The sequence below is a fragment of the Haliotis cracherodii genome, unplaced genomic scaffold (assembly GCF_022045235.1).
Source record: "Haliotis cracherodii isolate W230 unplaced genomic scaffold, xgHalCrac1.p SCAF_7, whole genome shotgun sequence".
NCBI lineage: Eukaryota > Metazoa > Mollusca > Gastropoda > Lepetellida > Haliotidae > Haliotis > Haliotis cracherodii.
In genome coordinates, this window is record NW_027266330.1 from 27,285,065 (window position 1) to 27,306,506 (window position 21,442).

Here is a 21,442-nt window from a genome sequence, read left to right on the forward strand (position 1 = left end):
TCAATGTTATCGAAAGGTCGTTCTGACGTGACCCGTTATGGGATGTCCTCAGCTCTCTGGTTAGCGGTAGCGAAAACTAAGATCTGATTTTAATGAGATTTGAAGGTGGCGCGCCATCGGGGTACCACGACCTTGGTTCTGTCGCCGACCCTGACCACATGATATACGGATTACTGTGAACAAGTTCTATTCCGGCTTCCCACGGAGTTTCGGTCAAGTTCAGTAGCACTGCATTCTACAAAATGCTTCAGTGAGGAACTTTTAAAGCACCACACTCGCGCACGCACGCATGCGTTTTAATTTGTCAGTCGCGCATGCTTTATTCGTTTACTTAATTAAAGAAAAGGAGAGTCATTGACGTTTGAATGCTGTAGTCACTGGATTTCCTGAATATTCTCATTGAGTGAAGGAATGGTGTCCCGGGATTATATAACCATATATTACTAAAGCTGCATAAAGCTGCCGTCATATAGCTGAACTATTGATGACAACAAAACAAAATAAAAGCTAACGCTGACTGCTTCTTTTGTCTCGTATTATTTTCTCGTTTGAACAGAAACAATGTTTATTTAATCAAGTTACTTCACACAACAATAAGAGCTCAGCAATGGACTTAAATAGAAGCTACAGTTAAAAATATCTTTCGGTATGCATTGTCAGATGTCATGTGATTATCGCCCTTTGAAACTATTCGTGATTTTCCGGTACCTTTCGGCAATATCCGTACGAACGCTAGACAAAATGGCGAACAAATTACCATGGGGCCTGAAAGGGAGCCGTTTAGCCCCTGGTTCTGCAAAGGTATGAGTAATTACACAATTTCACATTATTTTCAAGGAAGATGATAGCTTGTTCCTTCAATGTGATGATGGTTGAACTGCAATTATACCGCAGTTTCACGTGTCAAGAGATAACATGATATGGCCTACACTGGGTCACGTTGTTTACTGACACTCATATCGTGGTGACCCAGTATTTTCTCTAGGTAGTGTTTAATCGAACATAGGTAAAGCTCATTATATTCACATTTCTAAAACAATAAGATAATAGATAATATGTTATTACAGTCAACATTTTGAGATATCTTATATTCTCAGAAGGACTTCAGTATACCTAAAAGTAAAACTTGCAATTAAATCCAGTTAGCATGTGCAATTTACAAACGAAATTTAGGTGAGTTGGCTAGGTGTGTTCGAACTCAATGGTAGCTTAATTATATACCAAGTGCATTAAATAAGACTGTAACTATATCAGCAAAATCAGTAAGCGTGTTACAGGATTCTGTAGGTCTTGATTTGCTGGGAAATGGGGAGCACCTTTAGAATACAGTATCACAACTTCTCGTGAGGACGAATTCTGCCGTAGGTCACATGTCTCAAAGACAAGCAGTTTTTGTTAGAATGATTCGGACGCGCACTCGCGACCTTTGGATTGTTAGCCCGACAGCTAACCGACTGAACAACGTCCACACTGTGGAACAAAGTGCAAATTTACCTTGTCATGCCTACGACGTTACGGAACTGAACGAAAAGGGTAGAATAGGTGACAGACACTTACGAAGGTTACGGGTAGCCATGGTGTCTCTTGACTTTAGTCTACGGACACTTAAGAATGATCCCGATGCCATTTGGCACACTCGTCCCATTCCGTAATTTACAAGATAACGAGTGGTGAGGAATGAGGTATATGGCGCGACCTGAAAACGTCTCCAGGCGTCAGACGTTGAACTCGCGGAGATGCATGGTATTTAATAATTCGACAGCTGGATTTTGTGACAGAAAAGTCTGGTAGGGAACACTGTAAGGATGATGTGGATATTAGTAAGGAATGAGGGAGGCATGAGCATGGCTTGTGACGACACAACTGTGAGTTCACTTTTGAATCAGTACTGAAAAAATGTAGCCAGTTAAAGTGGCTTGTGTGAATGTTCCAGGACATTTTGCAGTAGGTAAATTATTTGACACAAAACCATTTCATCCTTTTTACTCGACGTTTTTGTGTGAAGAATATTAGGAGCCGCTCATGATCGCAAGGGGATGATTGATCGTAAAGGGAATCCAAGGGCTAAGGATAGAGTTAGGGGTAATTTAATAGCCACTAAACCGGTACCTAACCCTAATGATCGTAAAAGGGTGATTGATTGTTATGGGATCCAAGGGCTAAGGATAGAGTTCGAAATACCTATCCCAACACTGGCAACATTTGGATGTGTTCAGCGCCAATATTTTAACATGGTCTTTCTATGTAAACTGAAAATGCATTCTTGTGCATGATAATGAAAATTAATGAACCGAAAAAATAATATATGTATATTAGTTCCCATTTGTGACCATTTTAGCAACATGAATTACGAGAAAAATGGGAAAAAAATATATAAATAATAAACATGATAGAAGTGCTTTCGTACACTAGCGCTTGCTATAAAATGCACCGCCGCAGTCTGTATTTGGTAAACAAATATTCAAAACTCTCAACACCGCTGGGCGTATTAAATGACTTGCGTGTAGAGATGATAGATCACTGGGAGGAGCTTATGCACACTCGATGACCCCTGACGTCACAGGGCATAGTTTCACCAGTGTGACTTGCAACAAAATACTACAAATTACGTCACAGGGTATTGTCACATATTGAAAAGTTTGTGGTACTGTATTCTAAAGGTGGGCCAGGGTTTTCCTTCAACTTAAAGCAGAGCGGTCAGGTAGCCTAGTGGTTAAAGCATTCGCTCGAAGACCTTGGTTCAATTCCCAAGATGGGTACAATGTGTCAAGCCCATTTTGGGTGACCCCAGCCGTGATATTGCTGGAATATTGCTAAAAGCAGCATAAAACCGTACACACTCACTCCAACATAAAGCTGACATGCTCACTCAGGTCAATATTTGATCTTTGTTGTTGTAATGCTGTTCTAATTTTCAGACCATCTCCGAGAGCAAGTTGAAAGCTTTCGAGGTGGGGACTATGAACCTTGGAAAACAATCCCTGTCAAAAAAGGAAATAGATGAAATGAGGAAAAAGGTAATGACAATATTCAAATTTTCGTAGAATGGTGTTTACTTTCTACATTGTTTTCTTTTTTTATAGTTTCAGATTATGAAAATGCTACTTTGTTGGGTCTGAGTGAGAAAGTTATTGTAATGTTATTTGATATGTCTTAATCATGATAATATAGACATGGTAGAGACAGCACCTTGTACCCTTTATTCAAGGGCAGAATATGAGTTACACATGTCACAAGCATGAACAGCGAAGTATTTGGGATTTTGGGAGTTTATCACACAAGATTAAGATGAAGAAAACTGCAGAAACAACTGATGTTTACCAGGGCTGTTATGAGGCACTCGTGTATTCAGTGAATCATAGTGTATTCATTGCAGCCCGAATGTTTACATATTAAATGTAACTGCTTGCAGCAAGATGCAGAAGCCACAGCACAGGTGTATGAGGAGTTTGTTGCTTCCTTTGATGAAGCACATAAACATGCAGGCACGAAGATGTGGGTCAAGGGAGAAACTGTCAATGCTGACAGACCTTTTAGTGGCAACCCAAGAACTCAAAGAAACAACTCGGGTAAATATATTCTCCAGTCATTTAGGCTGATTACATGTCATTCTGTGTTTTGAAAAATCAACAACACTTTTCGTAAAAAAGCACGGAAGTCCTAGGGTACTTGTTATAGCCCTAATGTCAAAAGTCAATATTCAAGGGGCCCTGTAACGATTCACTGATACCTATGTTATCATCAATACTTGGGAACACATGTTGGTTAGATCGCGATACGCTGTGAATAGAACATCAATTGATGGAGTATCGCGGAAGTAGCATAGCGCCACCTGTAAGCATGATGGAACACAAGGACATGATGGTAATAGTGAATGCACCTGCTGTATTTAGGTCTTCAGTTCGAGCCAAATTTAGGTTTGAAAAGTCCTCAAAACAGGAAAAAAGGTTGTATGCAGATTGTTGTTATCAGTAATTATATTTTTATACCCCCGTTTACGAAGTAAATCGGGGGTATATATCGTTCCGTTCGTCGTCCTTCCGTCCAAGCTTTTGTACGGCCCATAACTTTTTAACCATGCACCGTAGCTTCACCAAACTTGCTTCACACATTTACCACAATGGGTACTTGTGCCTTTTGCTAGTTTGAAGATTCTGAACTTTTTAATTTTTGCCGTTTCCATGGAAACAGTAAGAAACTTAAACTTTTAGGGTGGGTGTTTTGTACGGCCTATATCTCTTTAACTATACACCCTAGCTTCACCAAACTTGCTACACACATTTACCACAATGAGTACTTGTGCCTTTTGCTAGTTTGAAGATTCTGAATTTTTTTATTTTTGCCGTTTCCATGGAATCATGGTGAAACATAAATTTTGGGTAGAGTTTTTGTACGATCCATGTTTACAATATTATGTATCCTAGCTTCAGCAAACTTGCTACATTAACCGCTATGATTGTTTTTTAATCTTTTATAAGATTCTGAAAGTATTGTCTTTTGCTGTTTTCATGGAAACATGATGGCATTTAGAAATTTTGATGACTGGTTTTGTATAGCTAATATATTTTCCAAAATTGTTTCCACACATGTAGATCATCATAAGTATTTGTGCTTTGTGGTAGTTTGAAATTGTGCATTCTTTACCATATCTGTTAAGGCTAGATGGAAAATATTAATTTATTGATTTTCTTAAAGCTCTGCACGCTAACGTCGAACCCATTCGACAGAGGTGTCCATCCCCGTGCATCTGATGTCGAACCCATTCGACAGGCGAATAGCATAACAACACCCCAAAATAAAACTCGCCATATCTATTTACCAAGAAGGCTTTGCGTAACATTTAAATTACGTATGACATGCATAAATGCTCAGCTTGCTCAATATCAAAACGTTCAGTCATTTATTTACCTCAAAAAGAAAATATCGCGAGTTAAAAAAGTTTCGGCCAAACTTCTCGGCACACATCTACCAGGAACGGCCATTGTTGACTTTTGGCACTTCACGTTGAGCGGCATGCAGTCCGATATTTTCTTTATAATTTCATCATTTTTCCTATTCGATCATAATTTTGTGTTTGCTGACGAAAGGAAAACACTCATGTTCCTTTATTTCTAAAAATTAGCAACTTTCGGTGTAATTAATTGTAAACAAAAACAATCTGAATCGTAACATCATCGATTGGATGGAACTTGTACGATCATGGCAACGGCGGTAAACAAACAACTCCACATGCATAGTTATCCCGTTAGACTATTACAATCATTTTGTTACATCTAACTTAATTTTCTAGAATTATTGACACGCATGTATAAATCTTTGTAAAAAGAATTTCATTTTTAAAGAGTTTGCAAATGATTTCGTTTGATAAACTTTCCGACACATTGCCAAGCCGACAAACGTCAGTGATACGTTTGGGCGTGGCCTAACTCGCGATTTGTTGAGTCGAACAAAGTCAACAAACACTGCGAAAAACGACAAATATTGGATGATACGCAAAATCTGAACTGATATACATTCTAGGTAAACCATTCAATAGCAACATAATGCATTTTACGAGAAATAATCAAAGTACTTGCAATTTTAGCTATCATTTCTGAAACCGGAAGCACGTACAGCATGTGACACATGGAAGCAAAATATGCAAAAGTTGGTAAGCTATCATAAAGAAATTCCGAAATAGATTCAAATTCAAAAGAAAATACATAATTTACTATTTTTCGTCAACTATTTACTATTTATTGATCTGGAGAGCAGTCTTCACTCTTATTTGTTTCATATTTCTTCGTGATTGTCGCCATAAAATGTGTAAGTCTAAATCCGAAACCGTAATGGATTTCACGCTCGATGATTTTAATTTTAAAATATTTTCTATAAACGAGCGCAACGGAGAGCGATCCAACGTATTGGTATGCCATAATAATAACATAATATTGTTATTGGTCTAACATTACAAAAAGAACAATTTAAATATTAAAGATGTTGTTGAAAACTTTCTGAGAACCTCCCGTCCTCTGAACCGATAACATTTTGGTACACAACGAGGTAGTGTAAATATATAGAGATTCTAGGCTCCTATTTATATATATGTGTGATTTTGTACCCAAAACAAATTAAATTGTACCCAAAATACTTTGTGAATTTGTACCTAAGAAAATAAGACAATAGATCTATAATTATATTTATGTTTTAATGTAGATGAACAGAACACATAATAAAATATTTCATCAAGTTCCAAATATGATTATGACTGTGATCCTTGAAATTGATTGTTTAGTTTTGAGAGAAAATTGACGTCTTGTCACTGAAGGAGAGGCCAGTTAAGTTGGTTAAACCTAAGTTAGAATGAATTGTTTTGATAGGAAAGTGATATTATGTTAAGTTTAAGACACCAAATTAATGTATATCTTTGAAATAATTCTAGGTAGATCTACAAAATCACATACCCATTTGGGTAACAAATTACTAGAAATTTTGGGTGCCAAAGTCACCACTGTACATTTCAACTGATTTTCGTGAATCAATGGGATAAAAAAAATTCGTCTGAATGATTCCTTTTCTCATTTTTTAAGACAAGAATTTGTTTTACATAACAAAACAGGCAGATCTACACGGATCACGTTTAGTCCTAAAAATGTGAAAAATATGGACACCTCAGAAATGAGGGCTTATAAGGTTATAATTCTACCTAACTAGTCACATGGTTTGACTTAGATCTAGGTCTATCTAAGAAAAGTCCTTATGAAAATCTTTTTTTAATTTTTTTATGATACTTACATTTCTGGCACTTAGACAAAGAGTATTCAAGGAAAGACAGATATGTTTTTGAATGAAAATATGACTTTCCTTTATAATTCTTTTTTCATGATGACAGGGGAACTTTTATACACACCAGCTGAGGAAGTTGTGATACTGTGATTGCATACAAAGAAAAAACAGTTTGGAAGCAGTACCTGTATGTATAAAATAGACCACATAAGGTGAACAAAAGTAATGGATTGGCTGACTGGAAAAAATACATTTGGCAAGGGTAAACATGTACACAGGCATGTTTCTTTTCATTCCAACCAGAAGACTGAGATAGCATTTTCTAAGAAACCTATGGCAAACTAACCAGCTTATGTGCCACCATGGTTCTTGTGATTAAACAAACACAAATGTCATGTACTGTTACAAGTACTGTTACTGTAATTAAATTAAATTAATTCCTATTAAATTATATTTCAGAATTGTTTTATTTGGTAACAAACCACATAATGCGCAAAATTAATGTCCATATGAGTTTAGTATGTATATGTTAAGGATCTGATTTAATCATTATTCATGGAATACTAAAATTAAAATGATGACATCAGAGAGTTACTTATTCACATAGTTGATTTTCAGAGTGCAAGATAATAATTGTTGAATAAATATGTTTAAACTAAAGATAATAATTGAAGTTTGATCAGTTACACTGTGCTGATGCAAAGACTAATATTTACTGTCCCCACACACCATCATTGTGGGAAAAATAACTATTAAATATAACTTAAAATTTTAAAACCTGTAAAAAGCTGTAAATAATTAAACAATTACAAATCTATCATCAATGCGCAATCATGGTGGTCTTCATATTTTTGGAATAAATTTAGAAATCCTTCGTGAAACTGTTCTAAAATCATGCTAGAATCTATGAATGTATTCCCGAAAGGAAAACTATCCTAAATGTAATGTGGAACTAACACCGAAAATATGTACGTAGAATTTTATTGCTTACATATACCCTATCATTTTCAGCAACGCGGGGATGTTATTTTGAAACACGTTTTGTCAAGCCCATTTTCGCGCACCTGTTGTTGAGGGTGATCTTGCTGATCGACGATATCCATAGACGTATTACGTGGGATACACTTGTTGTAGTGAAACTTATCAGCATGTACATCGCAGAAATATGAATCATGTCCCATTTATATTCACAACATTGAATGGTGATTCTTAAATATCAACAGAAGTTCAAATAAAAGATACCGAGAAACTTGCATGTGGCATGTTGATTTATCGTCTACCGTTTCCGGGTCACGGGAGCATGCAAGGTCAAACGGATTAACTAATACGCGAATTATATCGTCAAAGTCACATTTTTATTTCATGTTAGTGGTGATTACTGATACTGTGTATCGACTTATATTTTTGCTCTATGTGATAGGCGAACTATTTCAAATTTTACTGTAATTGTTTTGTTTCGAAAGCTTATCAGCAGACTACCCCTGTCTGAGACATCACATCCGGTGACCTTTGCACTAATTGAAATAGTGCTGTCAGAATTCACGATCTTTATTTTCATTTCTCTCTCGTCATATTTATTGGAATATGACGAATAAAACATTCTTCGATTGAGAAGATCGTCAACTTTCGCCAAGTTATATTTATAAAGGCAATGTAAACTTTGTTGATATTAAAATAGCAATAAGTTATGCGGAGGTCGGGCGAAGCGCGCCATGTTTGATTTTAGGACGTCTGCTAGCATCATGACACGGGTTGTTTATTTTTGTATATCGTAAATATTCAACCAAAACGCTTGAAATTAGGATTAGTGAATATTTATAAGTCATTAATTGTTTCCTGCAAATTTTATAACATGACACGTCAGATTAACCCGAATATTCGTATTTCTGCAACCGACATGATGACCTCGAAAATTAAGTTATTTTTCTGTTTAACGTTTAGATAATAAATTCACTGAAATGGTTCATAATTTACCATCGCGCTGATATATGCCGATTATAAATCCCGAATTTTTACTCAATTGAAATTATGATATCGGAGATATGATTATTGAAATCAATTTGCAAAAATGTTACGATATTAGAGGGTTTCTAGCATGAAATGCAAACCACCTTCAATAACGCAATTCAGGTAAGTTCAAGAAAATTAACAAATTTTGTGTTCGCTTTGGTCTTAACCTTGGTATGATTGAAAACACCAGGATATTTTTATATAGAATTGTGTAGTTTTCTATCAGGAATAAATGTGCAAAATATTTCTTCAATTGGCCCTTGTTTAATGAGGCACCGACTGTTTGAAATCACCCACCCTCTTTAGAGCGCCTTATGCTAAAATTAATCCAGCAGGCAGGGGTAAGAAGTGTGAAAATAATTCAGCAGGCTAAAGGTTAAGTGATATTGTTCCATTTTTTTGTGTTTTTATATCAACAATTTTTGTTTTTTTTGATAATTCTTCTTATGTAACTCCTCAATCAAATTTTTATTCAAAGGTGTTCATGGTGATCTACTTCTTCGTAGTCAACACTGGTAACATGGGAGATTTGGGAGGGGGTGGGGGATGGGGGGTCAATTGTCACTGGAACTCAATCTTAGTTTTTAAAACATTGAAGTTAAAATCAGTTAGAAATATTTCATTAATTAACAAAGTATTTACTATTTGTTGTTGACCAGTGGGGATAACGGGGGTATGTGAGCTTTGCTCACTTCTTTCTTGTTTTTACAATAATAAATATATGTCTCAAGCAAAATGTTTTATAGTTGTATTTTTGTCATTTTATTATCTCTTACTATTTGTTGTGGTGTATCATGATACCAGTGGTATCATTTATCCATACCATGATACGTATCATATCACAAGATCTCGGGCGATAAGCAGCTTTATTATTTGCTAAATCCAGGCTTGATCATTAACCAATGTTTAAAGGCATCCATTATCATGATTATGTTGCTTGAATATATTTGCTGACTGCGGCATACCTTTCTTTTGCATTCATCCTGATGTCTTTCACTCCTGTATTCAGAGTACATTGAAGAATAACATAAACTGCTTGGCTTTGTGAGTGTTTCTTGAACTTTGGTTATATTGTGTATTTCCAGGAGACTCCAGACCTGACAAAAACCGTCTGTATAAGCCCACGTCCAAGCTAGCCGAGCTAGCTGCAACATTCCAGTCTGTGAAGGAGACGAGGAAAGAAGATGATAAACCGGTAATTTGTAGTCTGTTAGCTAAATCTGTGCATGCTTAAGCACCAGAATGCTTAAAACTCACTCTTAACTCACACTGCATGTCTTCCTATAAGGAATAATGTATATAACAAACTGATTTATCCGGTCCCTTGAAGTTCGCTATATCCATGTTCTACTGTAGTTCTATTTATGAGGGCGGTCGGGTAGCCTAGTGGTTAAAGCGTTCGCTCGTCACGCCGAAGACCCGGGTTCGATTCCCGACATGGGTACAATGTGTGAATCCCATTTCTGGTGTCCCTCGCCGTGATATTGCTGGAATATTGCTAAAAGCGGCGTAAAATCAAACTCACTCACTCTATTTATGACACTAGACAGTGTTATGGATTATTTCACTTGCACCAGCTTCCTTGTGTACATCTCACTGTCTCTACAGGCTGGGGTATCTGCATCCCACTGTCCAACCGTGGGATAAATGCAGAGTGTGAGATAGGATAAGTTTAAAATTTTATAAATGTCACATTAAATTGTATATTTATAGACTCGCATACTCTATGCCCTACTGACCATCCCTGCATAACAGCTCCTCTAGCCTGTCAGATCAAAGAACGCGAATGATGTGGAATGGGTAGTCATGTGATCATGTCGTGTAGGTTACTTTGCACGGGGTAGTGAATGGGGTAGTGATCACAATACAGTGGATATAAAGTACACTGGATGATCAAGGACTCTGGTGGCGGTACATTAGCACTCCCTGTAACATATCCCTACATTCAAGTCAAGTGAGGGGGCACCGGTAGCCCAGTCGTCTAAGGCGCCGCGATTTGCTGTGTCCCTTGGGCACGCCAGAAACCCATGATTGTGGTTCGAATCCCGGTTTGCCCCGATTATGTTTTTAGGTTTGTCAGCACCATACCCGTGCTCGTGGGTTTCACCGAAGTGGTAAACGTCTGAGACCTGCATCACTTCAGGCTTTCCTCCCACATTAAGCTGACATGCTGCGATATAACTGGAATACTGTTAAAAGCGGCGTTAAACCCGACTCACTCACTCAAGTCAACTGAGGCCTGGCCAGGGTGTGCCAGGTATTGTACTACCATACTTGAACAGAAGCATGTTACGTCCTTGATAAAAATTTCTTTCCGCACATTGGTACAATTTGCAAAGCCCATTGGAAGTCGGACAATAAATATAGCCGGCGTTTGGTCACTCATGTTTTCTGTATAGTTTCATCTTTTGATCTTTGCGTTTGTTTCACAGAATTCTAACAAAAAGAAAAGAGGAGATGAGAAGAAGAAAAGCAATCTGGAACTCTTCAAGGAGGAATTGAAACAGTGAGTTGTAGGAAGGACGTTGCATTGATCATCATCAGATTCTTAATGGCTGTTTATTAAATCCATGCTGGTGTCTTATCTATTTGACCACATTTGTGACCCCCTTATTACAAGAATCTTGGGACGCAACATTAAACCCTATTTCACCTCACCTTGGCTCACCTCAACTCTTGTCTACTCCAGAAGATTGTTTTGAGTTTTTTTTACTTAAAGAACAATTACACTTGAAAGTTGATAATGGTTTCTAAAACTGATGGTCTGCAATAAAGATTTTTCTTTTCTACAGTTCACAATGAATCCCCAACATAAAACAATAAGATCGTAACCACAAAAATAAGAAACGTCATTGTAAATCTTAGAGCATGCTGCCGAAAACATGGAAACAGCCTCGATAAAAAACATGTTTTAGGCTGATGAAAATGTCAACTTGTGCAAATATGTTGAGTTGTTTGATGTTTGAAGCCAGGTCTCACTACCTCACAGCCAGCCTCGTGCTGCCAGCCATCAATGGTAAACTGTGGGAGTTACAATAGCTAAAGAGAAATTGTCGCTGTGTTGAACAGGGCCCACTATTGTTCAACTGGTTGAAACTACTGAATATAAAAATTCACCCTGACTTCACAACTTGCAGGATTCAAGAAGAAAGACAAGAGCGACACAAACTAAAGAAAGTGTTGAGAGATTCAGGTGTTGATTTGCCGGACATCGACACCAAAATTTCCCCCTTTCTTGATCCCATGGACATAGGACCTGCTTCACTACGTGGGCCCGGTAGGTAGACTTCACCTGGCTGTGTAGAACTTGACCTTAAATCCATTCATCAAAGTCCCTCTGGGGATTTTGGGTTAGAATAGGTCTCTAACCAATGCTGGTAGTAAGAGGCGACCAAATGAATTGGGTGGTCAGACTCGGTAACTTGGTCGACGGCGTGTCCTCCAATCTCCTTAAAATATATTTTAGTTCTTGCTACCACAAAACAAAGATTTGAGGACATCCCATTATGGGTCACGTCAGAAGGACCTTTCATTTGACCAATCAGAGCATCACTTACTGGATCGGGAAGCTGACAGTTGGAATGTGTTTTCTAATCATGCAACTTCTAATAGGTTAAAAAATTAAGGCATTACAAACAAAAGATACAAGCTGTACATCTATCTCTTGCTTCAATGTGATAACCATTTGAAATAGAAGAGACTTGCCATAGCCCATGGAATGTACTGCCATACAATATTGGCCATCTAGTAGTTTTCAAAGTTCAAATCAATATTTTCCTAAAGCCTAGGTTGGAATGGAAGTCACCAGTTTGAAACAAGCGCCATAAAGCTAGTTAGTCATTTCATTGGTCGAACAAAGTTAACAAAAGGTTGTTCTGACGTGACCCGTAATGGTATGTCCTCAGATTTTTGTTTAGTGGTATCGAGAACAAAGCTCTGTTTTAATGAGAATAGCATGTCCTTTCCCGACATCATGGATCATTGGGCTTGTGTTAAATTATTGCACTGAACGATGTCACTGATTTTGCATTGTTGTCTTCAGCTATTTGTGTTTTTATTTATGATTTTAATAAGCAGTCTGTGAAGTTATTATTGTTGACATACTTATTTATGAGAATTGACTTCAATATGTGTTTGCATTTATGGGGTTATAAATGTAAAAAGCGATGTATGAACTTTGTATGAATCTGCTACACATATTTACACAATGTGCTTGCGCTTTTTATTATGTCAATACCATCATAAATGCAGAAATTATTGAAGTCTATTCTTAAATATCAACCTTGATTCAAGCTTTCGACCAGTAGTTGAGACAAAACTTTTGGTCATATATTTCGAGTATTTCTTGTTAGTATATATATAAAGGTACGCTACTGTGATTGTTGATTCAGGAGACCGAGCAGGGGGAATTGGATCATTTGACCCGGGAGATGAGAACACAACCAACATCTATGTGGGCAACATATGTCCAAAGGTAAGATAACATGGATGCATGTTCAAAATGAGTTTTATTATCAGAATCCATAATCATGTAAAACTTTTGTTATTGATAGCTACATACTAGGTATAGATACTACATTCAGTTTCTTCAGTCAAACATTTGTTTAGCACCTCCCTTGGGTGTGCCAGAAACCTATGATCATGGGTTCGAATCCTAGTATGTTTCAAGGTTTGTCGGCCACATACCCTCGGTGCTTTCCCACAGTGGTAAACAGATGCATCACTTCAGCTTTACTACTGTAGTCTGGTAGGTAATTTAAGGTACCGACGTTTACTACAATATCTGAAATTGAAGTTGGTATGAGATTATTAAACAGTCTTACATAACTGGATATTACATTTAAAGACAATCAGTGCATGAATGAAAAATCTGTCTATTCAGCTATCACTATATTTCATCAACAACCAGACCTGTTCGTCATGGGTGGAACGAGCATTCATTGTAACAGCCATCTGCATAATGCTACCCCTGCGTCACAGGGCCATATGACACAGTTGAACCAATCAACTCAACTCGAAAGGTGCACTGAAATCACGCATGTTGAGACGCCCAACACTAATACCGTATTCGTGCGTGCGTGATTCCCGTGACCCTGTTGAGTTGATTGGTTCAACTGTGTCATATGTCCCTGTGACGCAGGGGTAGCATTATAGTGATGGCTAAATAGACATATTTTTTATTCATGCACCGATTGTCTTTAAATGTAATATCCAGTTATGTATGACTGTTTAATAATCTCATACCAACTTTGATTGGAGTAGGTCCGATAGATTTTCAGATATTGTAGTAAACGTCAGTACCTTAAATTACCTTCCAGACTATACATCAAGCTGACACATGGTGTAACTGCAATACAAATCTGATCTGATCCAGGTTGTTTGCAAGGCCAGCCTTGTGATGCTATGTAATGAATCCCTTTGAATATATTCATTGATCCCGATAACTATTTCATACAGCTAATTGATTTACAGTTAAAGTCTTAAATATTTGAAGGATGGAGAATTGTATTACATTTGCTAATGAAAAGCCTTGGTGGTGAAAATTTGACCTCAGATGACAGAGCAACAGCTTTGTGAAACATTTGGGAAGTATGGTCCTCTAGCAAGCATCAAGATCATGTGGCCTCGCACAGAAGAGGAGCGTTCCCGGGGACGAAACTGTGGATTTGTTGCCTTCATGAACAGGAAGGATGGAGAGCGAGCGATGAACTCGCTACGAGGTGGGTAGGAGAATACCAAGGATTACATTGGCTCATTATTTCTCTGTTTGCGTTACTTGTTTGTTGTGATCCTGTTGCAGAAACTTGTTGGGAGGCTAGGAGAGTTTGCTTCACTGACTTTGGTTGAAATGTGAATTTCAACAAATTTCTTTCAGTGTTGTAATTATTTGTTAGATGTCGATTTTCATCCCTATTGAGGCATTCGTTATCTAGGCCACTGCTTGTTTTCATCCAGGCCGCTGTGGATTTTTTACACAATTGCTTTATGAGGTGTTACAGGTTGCCACTTTTAGACCTTAAAAGAGCTAAGATGAGGAGATGAGTCAATCAAACAATGTCTGTTTGGATAAATTGTTGCTTTGGAACAGTTACAAAACACGTCGTTACTTAACCTTGAGCATGCTGAATTTCGGTTTCAGTACTTCAGTAGGAGTCACAGTGAAAACCAAAAACAAATGTTAGAATTAATACAAGATCCAGGGTTTTACCTTGACTTACAAAAGTGGGGGTCCAGGGACCCCCAATAATTAATTTTAAGGGTCCTTGCAAGCAAAATCAGGTTCCTGTAAATAATTAAAAAAAAGGTGTAGTGTACTGTATGTTTAGATAATTACTTCAGAGCCTGGAATTAATCAATAATCATGTGGACAGTGGTCATGATTGATGGGTGAAATAACAAATGCCCATAACTGCTTTTGATGTAGCTACAAGGAATATCACTGTGCATCCCTCGAGATACAATATAGTTTTTTTTGTTCATCCTTGCTTTGCATTTGTGCAAACATTTTGTGCGTCCTGTAAAACCCTGAGGATCCCACTTAAATAAATGGCCTTTTTTAAGAAAATAAACAGTCAGAGGTGCTTGACTTTTTTCCAGGTGTGTCATTATCAAAACTGATCATTCTGTGATGTGATAGGCAATCATGTATATGATGATAATGAGGCATCACACCCTTCGTTGAAATCTAGTGGCCACCAAAATTGCTCATGTTTCTCTTTGTTTCTACAGACAATATGTTCTTTATTAGCTATCACTGATAGTAGATTGGTAACATCACAAATAGTTTCATCTCTTCCTGGCACTGTGTAGGTTTTTGAAATAATTTCCATTTTGTTCATGTTGTCTCAAACTCCCAACTATTTTCATAGAGCACTCAGTACAAGTTTGTTTTGTGTCAGGATTCCTTAAATCTCATTTCCCTTACTATTAAGTCATATTTCTTCTTTTTTTTCGTTTCTTTTTTTAAAAAAACAACCAAGCAAACACTTGAAACAGGATGTAGCAGATTTTAACCGTGTCATTTTGGTCATGTTCACAGATTTGACATTGCTTATGCTTTGTATTATACCTTCCGTTTTTATAAACACCCGGACTCAGTCACTACCATAGCTTCATTTCGAATCTGATTCAAATAACAGTATCCTTAATTTAATCAATTTCTGTGCTAAATTAGTGGCGATAGAGGTATTGAAGTCCCTCCCGAAATTTGACGATGATTGCGAATGGGTCCAGGGTATTTATGAAATTGAAAAAGGAGATACCATACAGTGGATAATCTAGAATACTGGATTGATTACTGTGTCAATTTTCTGTTGTTGTGCCCCCATTCTGAGTTAGAAGATGTCGCCAGCAACCTTTGTTAGCCATAAAAGGCGACGGGGGCACGGGTGGCCCAGTTGTCTAAAGCGCCGCGTTTCGCTGTGCAGAGTTGCGTCCCTTGGGCACGCCAGAAACCTATGATTGTGGGTTCGAACCCCGGTTTGCCCCGATTATGTTTCTAGGTTTGTCAGCACCATACCCGTGCTCGTGTATTTCACCAGAGTGGTAAATGTCTGAGACCTGCATCACTTCGGGCTTTCCTCCCACATTAAGCTGACACGCTGCGATATAACTGAAATACTGTTAAAAGCGGTGTTAAACCCAACTCACTCATAACAGGCGACCAATTGATTGGGTGGTCAGGCCATGACTTGGTTGATAGCATGTCCTCGTACCCCGATGGTGTGGATCGTTGCGTACAATATCGGTCACTGGATTATTTAGTCCAGGCTTGACTATTTACAGCTGTCACACAGCCGGAATATTGCTGAATGTGGTGTTACACAACAAACAAAATCTGCCTTCAGTTACAAAAGATTATTCCAGATGAAAACTTTCTTTGTTTATCAGTTGTGATTAACAGTTCAGTTTTGAGAATATTTTTTATCACATTTCAGCATGGTTATTTCAGTATGATCAATTTGATACCATTGATAAACTGAATTTGATCATTCTGATGTAAACACAACCCAAATATTTCAAATAGGACCAACTGGCCATCATTGTTGCTGAAGTTGATAATATTTTCATGTTTATGTGAGTTGAGAAATATATGTGATAACTGTTTACATCGTATACATTCTACTTTACAGATGTAACCATGACCCTAACATATTTTTTAATTCGTGTTGTCAATGCGATTTCTTCACTCTTTGCCTTTGGAATATTTAAACACAGGAAGAGAAGTGATGGGCTTCGAAATGAAGCTAGGGTGGGGTAAGGCGGTGCCCATTCCGCCCCACCCCATTTATATCCCCCCAGCTCTGGTTGAGATGACCCAGCCACCCCCACCCTCAGGACTTCCCTTTAACGCACAACCACTGAAGAAGGCAAGACTTGAGAAGTTGTATGGAAATATTCCTCCACCAAAAGATGGCGAAGATGAACAGTCTAAGGAGGAGAAAGAAAAGGTAATGACATTTGTCAGTGATGTTTATGTAGATTTCTTGAAATTGATTAGGTGCTAAATTTTACAGATAGTTATTTTGATACTGTAATTCTCAAATGGATGTTTTACTTTCAATCGGTAAGTATAAAAATCATAGAATTATTTTTTGAATGTTTTTCAATATTTATTTTGAAGTCTTAAATTGGAATTGATTTTTCATATTCTTGAAGTAATATGGATTAAAATGTTTTATAGTTACTAAATCCATTCATTGTAATATATTAGAGTAAATTGTTTATGTAGCTGTTGTTGGTATAAATATCCCATCTCATGTTGTTTTCAACTGCCATTTCTCCAGACTTTAGCCAACGCTGTTGTCAAAGTGGTTATCCCCACAGAAAGGTATATTTTTAGACTCTTTTTCGACCATTTGTCTAAAGATCTTCATCACCTGATATGGAGAAATATTTTTTTGGATATCCATGTTAATCATATTTTAATCTCAGATTGTTTCCTAAAATTTTTTAAGTTAATGCATTATCAAATATTTGTACATTTGTTTCAAAGAGAATGCAAATTTGGAAATTTATGTTTCGGACATAGTTTTTGAATAAGGGTATATTTTTGAGATTTAAAAAAAACATATCATACATGATGAAGACAAATGGACAGAAAAATGTTTAGTTGAGATTGTAATGTGAGTAAAAGGTAGGACTGGATTGATGAAGAGGAGGAGGAAGAAAGAAGATGAAGAAGACTCCTGATGTGGATGTGGACCAGTGAACTGTTACAAATGTGTCACTTGTGAACTCCAACTGTGTACTGGGACAGTGTTCACGCGAGTGAATATCATAAGGATTGTTACTTAGCTTCTGTTCAACAAGTGAACACGCATGGGATGTTCTGTTAGAGAATATGTTTCATGTTGTGGGAACAGTCTCCATATTGTTCCATGGACCTCCTGTATAGAATGAAGACATACACATCTGTTCAAATGGACATTTTCATGCTAATGTATGAATGGGATGTACATTTTATATTTATGTTTAAATATTTTTCAAATCCAGTAAACACAAATTTGTCTTTTTATAGTATGATTTTGACAATGATATGTTTTTGTAAACATGAACTGTATCTGGTAAGAGTTTTTAGGTTTTATTTAAAATGGTAATGAAACAGTGGTAAAAAAACCAACCTAATTTTGGGGGGTGAAAATGTACCAGTAATATTTCTCAAATATTTATTTTTTTGTAACAATCAGCTGAACATTTTCACCTCATCTACTTTTCCATGTAGGGATTTGTATTTACTTACTTTTGCTTCAGTCACACTAACTGAAATTTTCAGATTCACATATATATAGGGATATCTATCGTAATTGTCAATGTTAAGACATTATTGTGATATATCGAATTACATAAGAAGTCACTCAAGTTTATCATTTTATAAGGAGATTTAACATGTTTGTAGAAGTTTATGATTTGGCGGGGGTCGTTTAAGGCACTGAAATTCGCTGTGCAGAGTTGCGTCCCTTGGGCATGCCAGAAACCTATGATTGTGGGTTTGAATCCCGGTTTGCCCCAATTACGTTTCTAGGTTTGTCAGCACCATACCCGTGCTCGTGGGTTTCACCGAAGTGGTAAACGTCTTGAGACCTGCATCACTTCGGGCTTTCCTCCCACGCTAAGCTGACACGCCGTGATATAACTGTAATACTGTTACTCACTCGCTCGTATGATTTGGGTATAAACATAACATCAGGTACTACTTGGGGCTACCTTCTAAAGGCTTATGAAATGGCAAGTAGGATGTTTACTTGGATGTTTGGCTGTAGATTCAGATGTCTTATTTTGTGTGTGTTGTGTATAAATTTGACTGGGGTATCTCCTTCGAAGAGACATGACCTGGCTGTGCTTGTATGATTTCATTCTCTGACAGGGGCATGAAGAGTTGCATCCCCTGGGCCCGTCAGAAACCTGTGATTGTGGGTTCAAACCAGTTTCCCCAGATTGTTTCTTTGTTTGTTAGCACCATGGTTTTGACCAAAGTGGTAAACGTCTGAGGCCTGCATCACTTCAGGACTTCCTCCCACATTGAGCTGACATGCTGTTATATAATTGGAATACTGTGCAAAGCAGCATTAAACCCAACTTACTCACTCACTCATACTGTGACTGCAGTGATCATGTTATGGAGGGTTCCCCAGCAGCCTAAGCATGTCATATTTGGCGACTGTTGAATTGGGAAGTCAGATTTGGTTTGTGTCTTTGTACCCTGATGGTGTGGTATTTTTTTCACAATATTTATCACTGGTTTATCCGGTCTGGAACTGATCATTTTCAAGCCCAGTGGAATAGCTGGAATACTGCTGAACATGGCACTAAACAACAAACATAAAATTGATCTAGCTTCACTATTGTTCACAATGGGAATGCCACTCCCCAACACACCAAGTAGTATGTTGTGAGAACCGACTACAATGAGGACCTGGTTAATAGTGTGTCATCTTACCCTGCTATTGTGGATAGTTGCTCATGCTTTCAATAATTGGTTTGCTTGGACCAGCCTTGATTATTTGTAGGAAGCCTTGATACAGCTGAAATATTGCTGACTTTTAAGAGGGGTGTAAAACAACATTCATTCACTCAGTCATCCAGTTTTACCAATGGGCGCATCTTGAATACTTCCTGGGTTTGTATGCACTACGTCCCTCCATCACCTGTGAGTACATACAGCACTATGCAGTGTAGTAGCGATGTGTCTATATTTGTACACTACGTCCCTCCATCACCCTTGAGTACATACAGCACTATGCAGTGTAGTTGTGATGTGTGTCTGTATTTATACACTACGTCCCTCCATCATCTGTGAGTACATACAGCACTATGCAGTGTAGTAGTAATGTGTCTATATTTATACACTACATCCCTCCATCACCTGTGAGTACATACAGCACCATGCAGTGTAGTAGTGATGTGTGTCTATATTTATACACTACGTCCCTCCATCACCTGTGAGTACATACAGCACTATGCAGTGTAGTAATGATGTGTCTATATTTATATATTACATCCCTACATCACCTGTGAGTACATACAGCACTATGCAGTGTAGTTGTGATGTGTGTCTATATTTATACACTACGTCCCTCCATCACCCGTGAGTACTTACATACAGCACTATGCAGTGTAGTAGTGATGTGTGTCTATATTTATACACTACGTCCCTCCATCACCTGTGAGTACATACAGCACTATGCAGTGTAGTTGTGATGTGTGTCTATATTTATACATTACATCCCTCCATCATCTGTGAGTACATACAGCACTGTGCAGTGTAGTAATGATGTGTCTATATTTATATGTTACATCCCTCCATCACCTGTGAGTACTTACATACAGCACTGTGCAGTGTAGTAGTGATGTGTGTCTGTATTTATACACTACGTCCCTCCATCACCTGTGAGTACATACAGCACTATGCAGTGTAGTAGTGATGTGTGTCTGTATTTATACACTACGTCCCTCCATCACCCGTGAGTACATACAGCACTATGCAGTGTAGTAGTGATGTGTGTCTGTATTTATACACTACGTCCCTCCATCACCTGTGAGTACATACAGCACTATGCAGTGTAGTAGTGACGTGTGTCTGTATTTAACTATTTATACACTACGTTCCTACATCACCTGTGAGTACTTACATACAGCACTATGCAGTGTAGTAGTGATGTGTGTCTATATTTATACACTACATCCCTCCATCACCCGTGAGTACATACAGCACAATGCAGTGTAGTAGTGATGTGTGTATATATTTATACACTACGTCCCTCCATCACCCGTGAGTACATACAGCACTATGCAGTGCAGTAGTCATGTGTGTCTATATTTATACACTACGTCCCTCCATCACCCGTGAGTACATACAGCACAATGCAGTGTAGTAGTCATGTGTGTCTATATTTATACACTATGTCCCTCCATCACCCGTGAGTACATACAGCACTATGCAGTGTAGTAGTGATGTGTGTCTATATTTATACACTACGTCCCTCCGACCGTCTCTGTGGTCTACTGGTAGAGCGTCCGCCCGGAGAGCGGAACGTCCGGGGTTCGATCACCGACTGCATCATACCAAAAGACATTAAAAGATGGTACTTGTTGTTACCCTGTCTGGCACTCGGCATTAAGGGGCTAAAACAAGGACTGGTCGGCTCGGAGTCAGTATACCGTGTCT

General features: G+C 37.9%; 1 protein-coding gene across 1 annotated transcript in view; it reads left to right on the top strand.

The window, feature by feature from the left end:
- The first annotated feature begins 731 nt into the window (after positions 1–731).
- Positions 732–21,442, top strand: part of LOC139448162 (U2 snRNP-associated SURP motif-containing protein-like) — a 38,361-nt gene continuing 17,650 nt past the window's right edge. The window contains exons 1-10 of the mRNA XM_071229681.1: positions 732–801; positions 2,919–3,017; positions 3,413–3,569; positions 9,861–9,970; positions 11,208–11,281; positions 11,913–12,052; positions 13,167–13,249; positions 14,330–14,495; positions 16,993–17,225; positions 17,562–17,605. Of these exons, the coding sequence (XP_071085782.1) occupies positions 742–801; positions 2,919–3,017; positions 3,413–3,569; positions 9,861–9,970; positions 11,208–11,281; positions 11,913–12,052; positions 13,167–13,249; positions 14,330–14,495; positions 16,993–17,225; positions 17,562–17,605 (1,166 nt within the window). The 5' untranslated portion in view covers positions 732–741. The remainder of the gene's footprint in view (positions 802–2,918; positions 3,018–3,412; positions 3,570–9,860; positions 9,971–11,207; positions 11,282–11,912; positions 12,053–13,166; positions 13,250–14,329; positions 14,496–16,992; positions 17,226–17,561; positions 17,606–21,442) is intronic.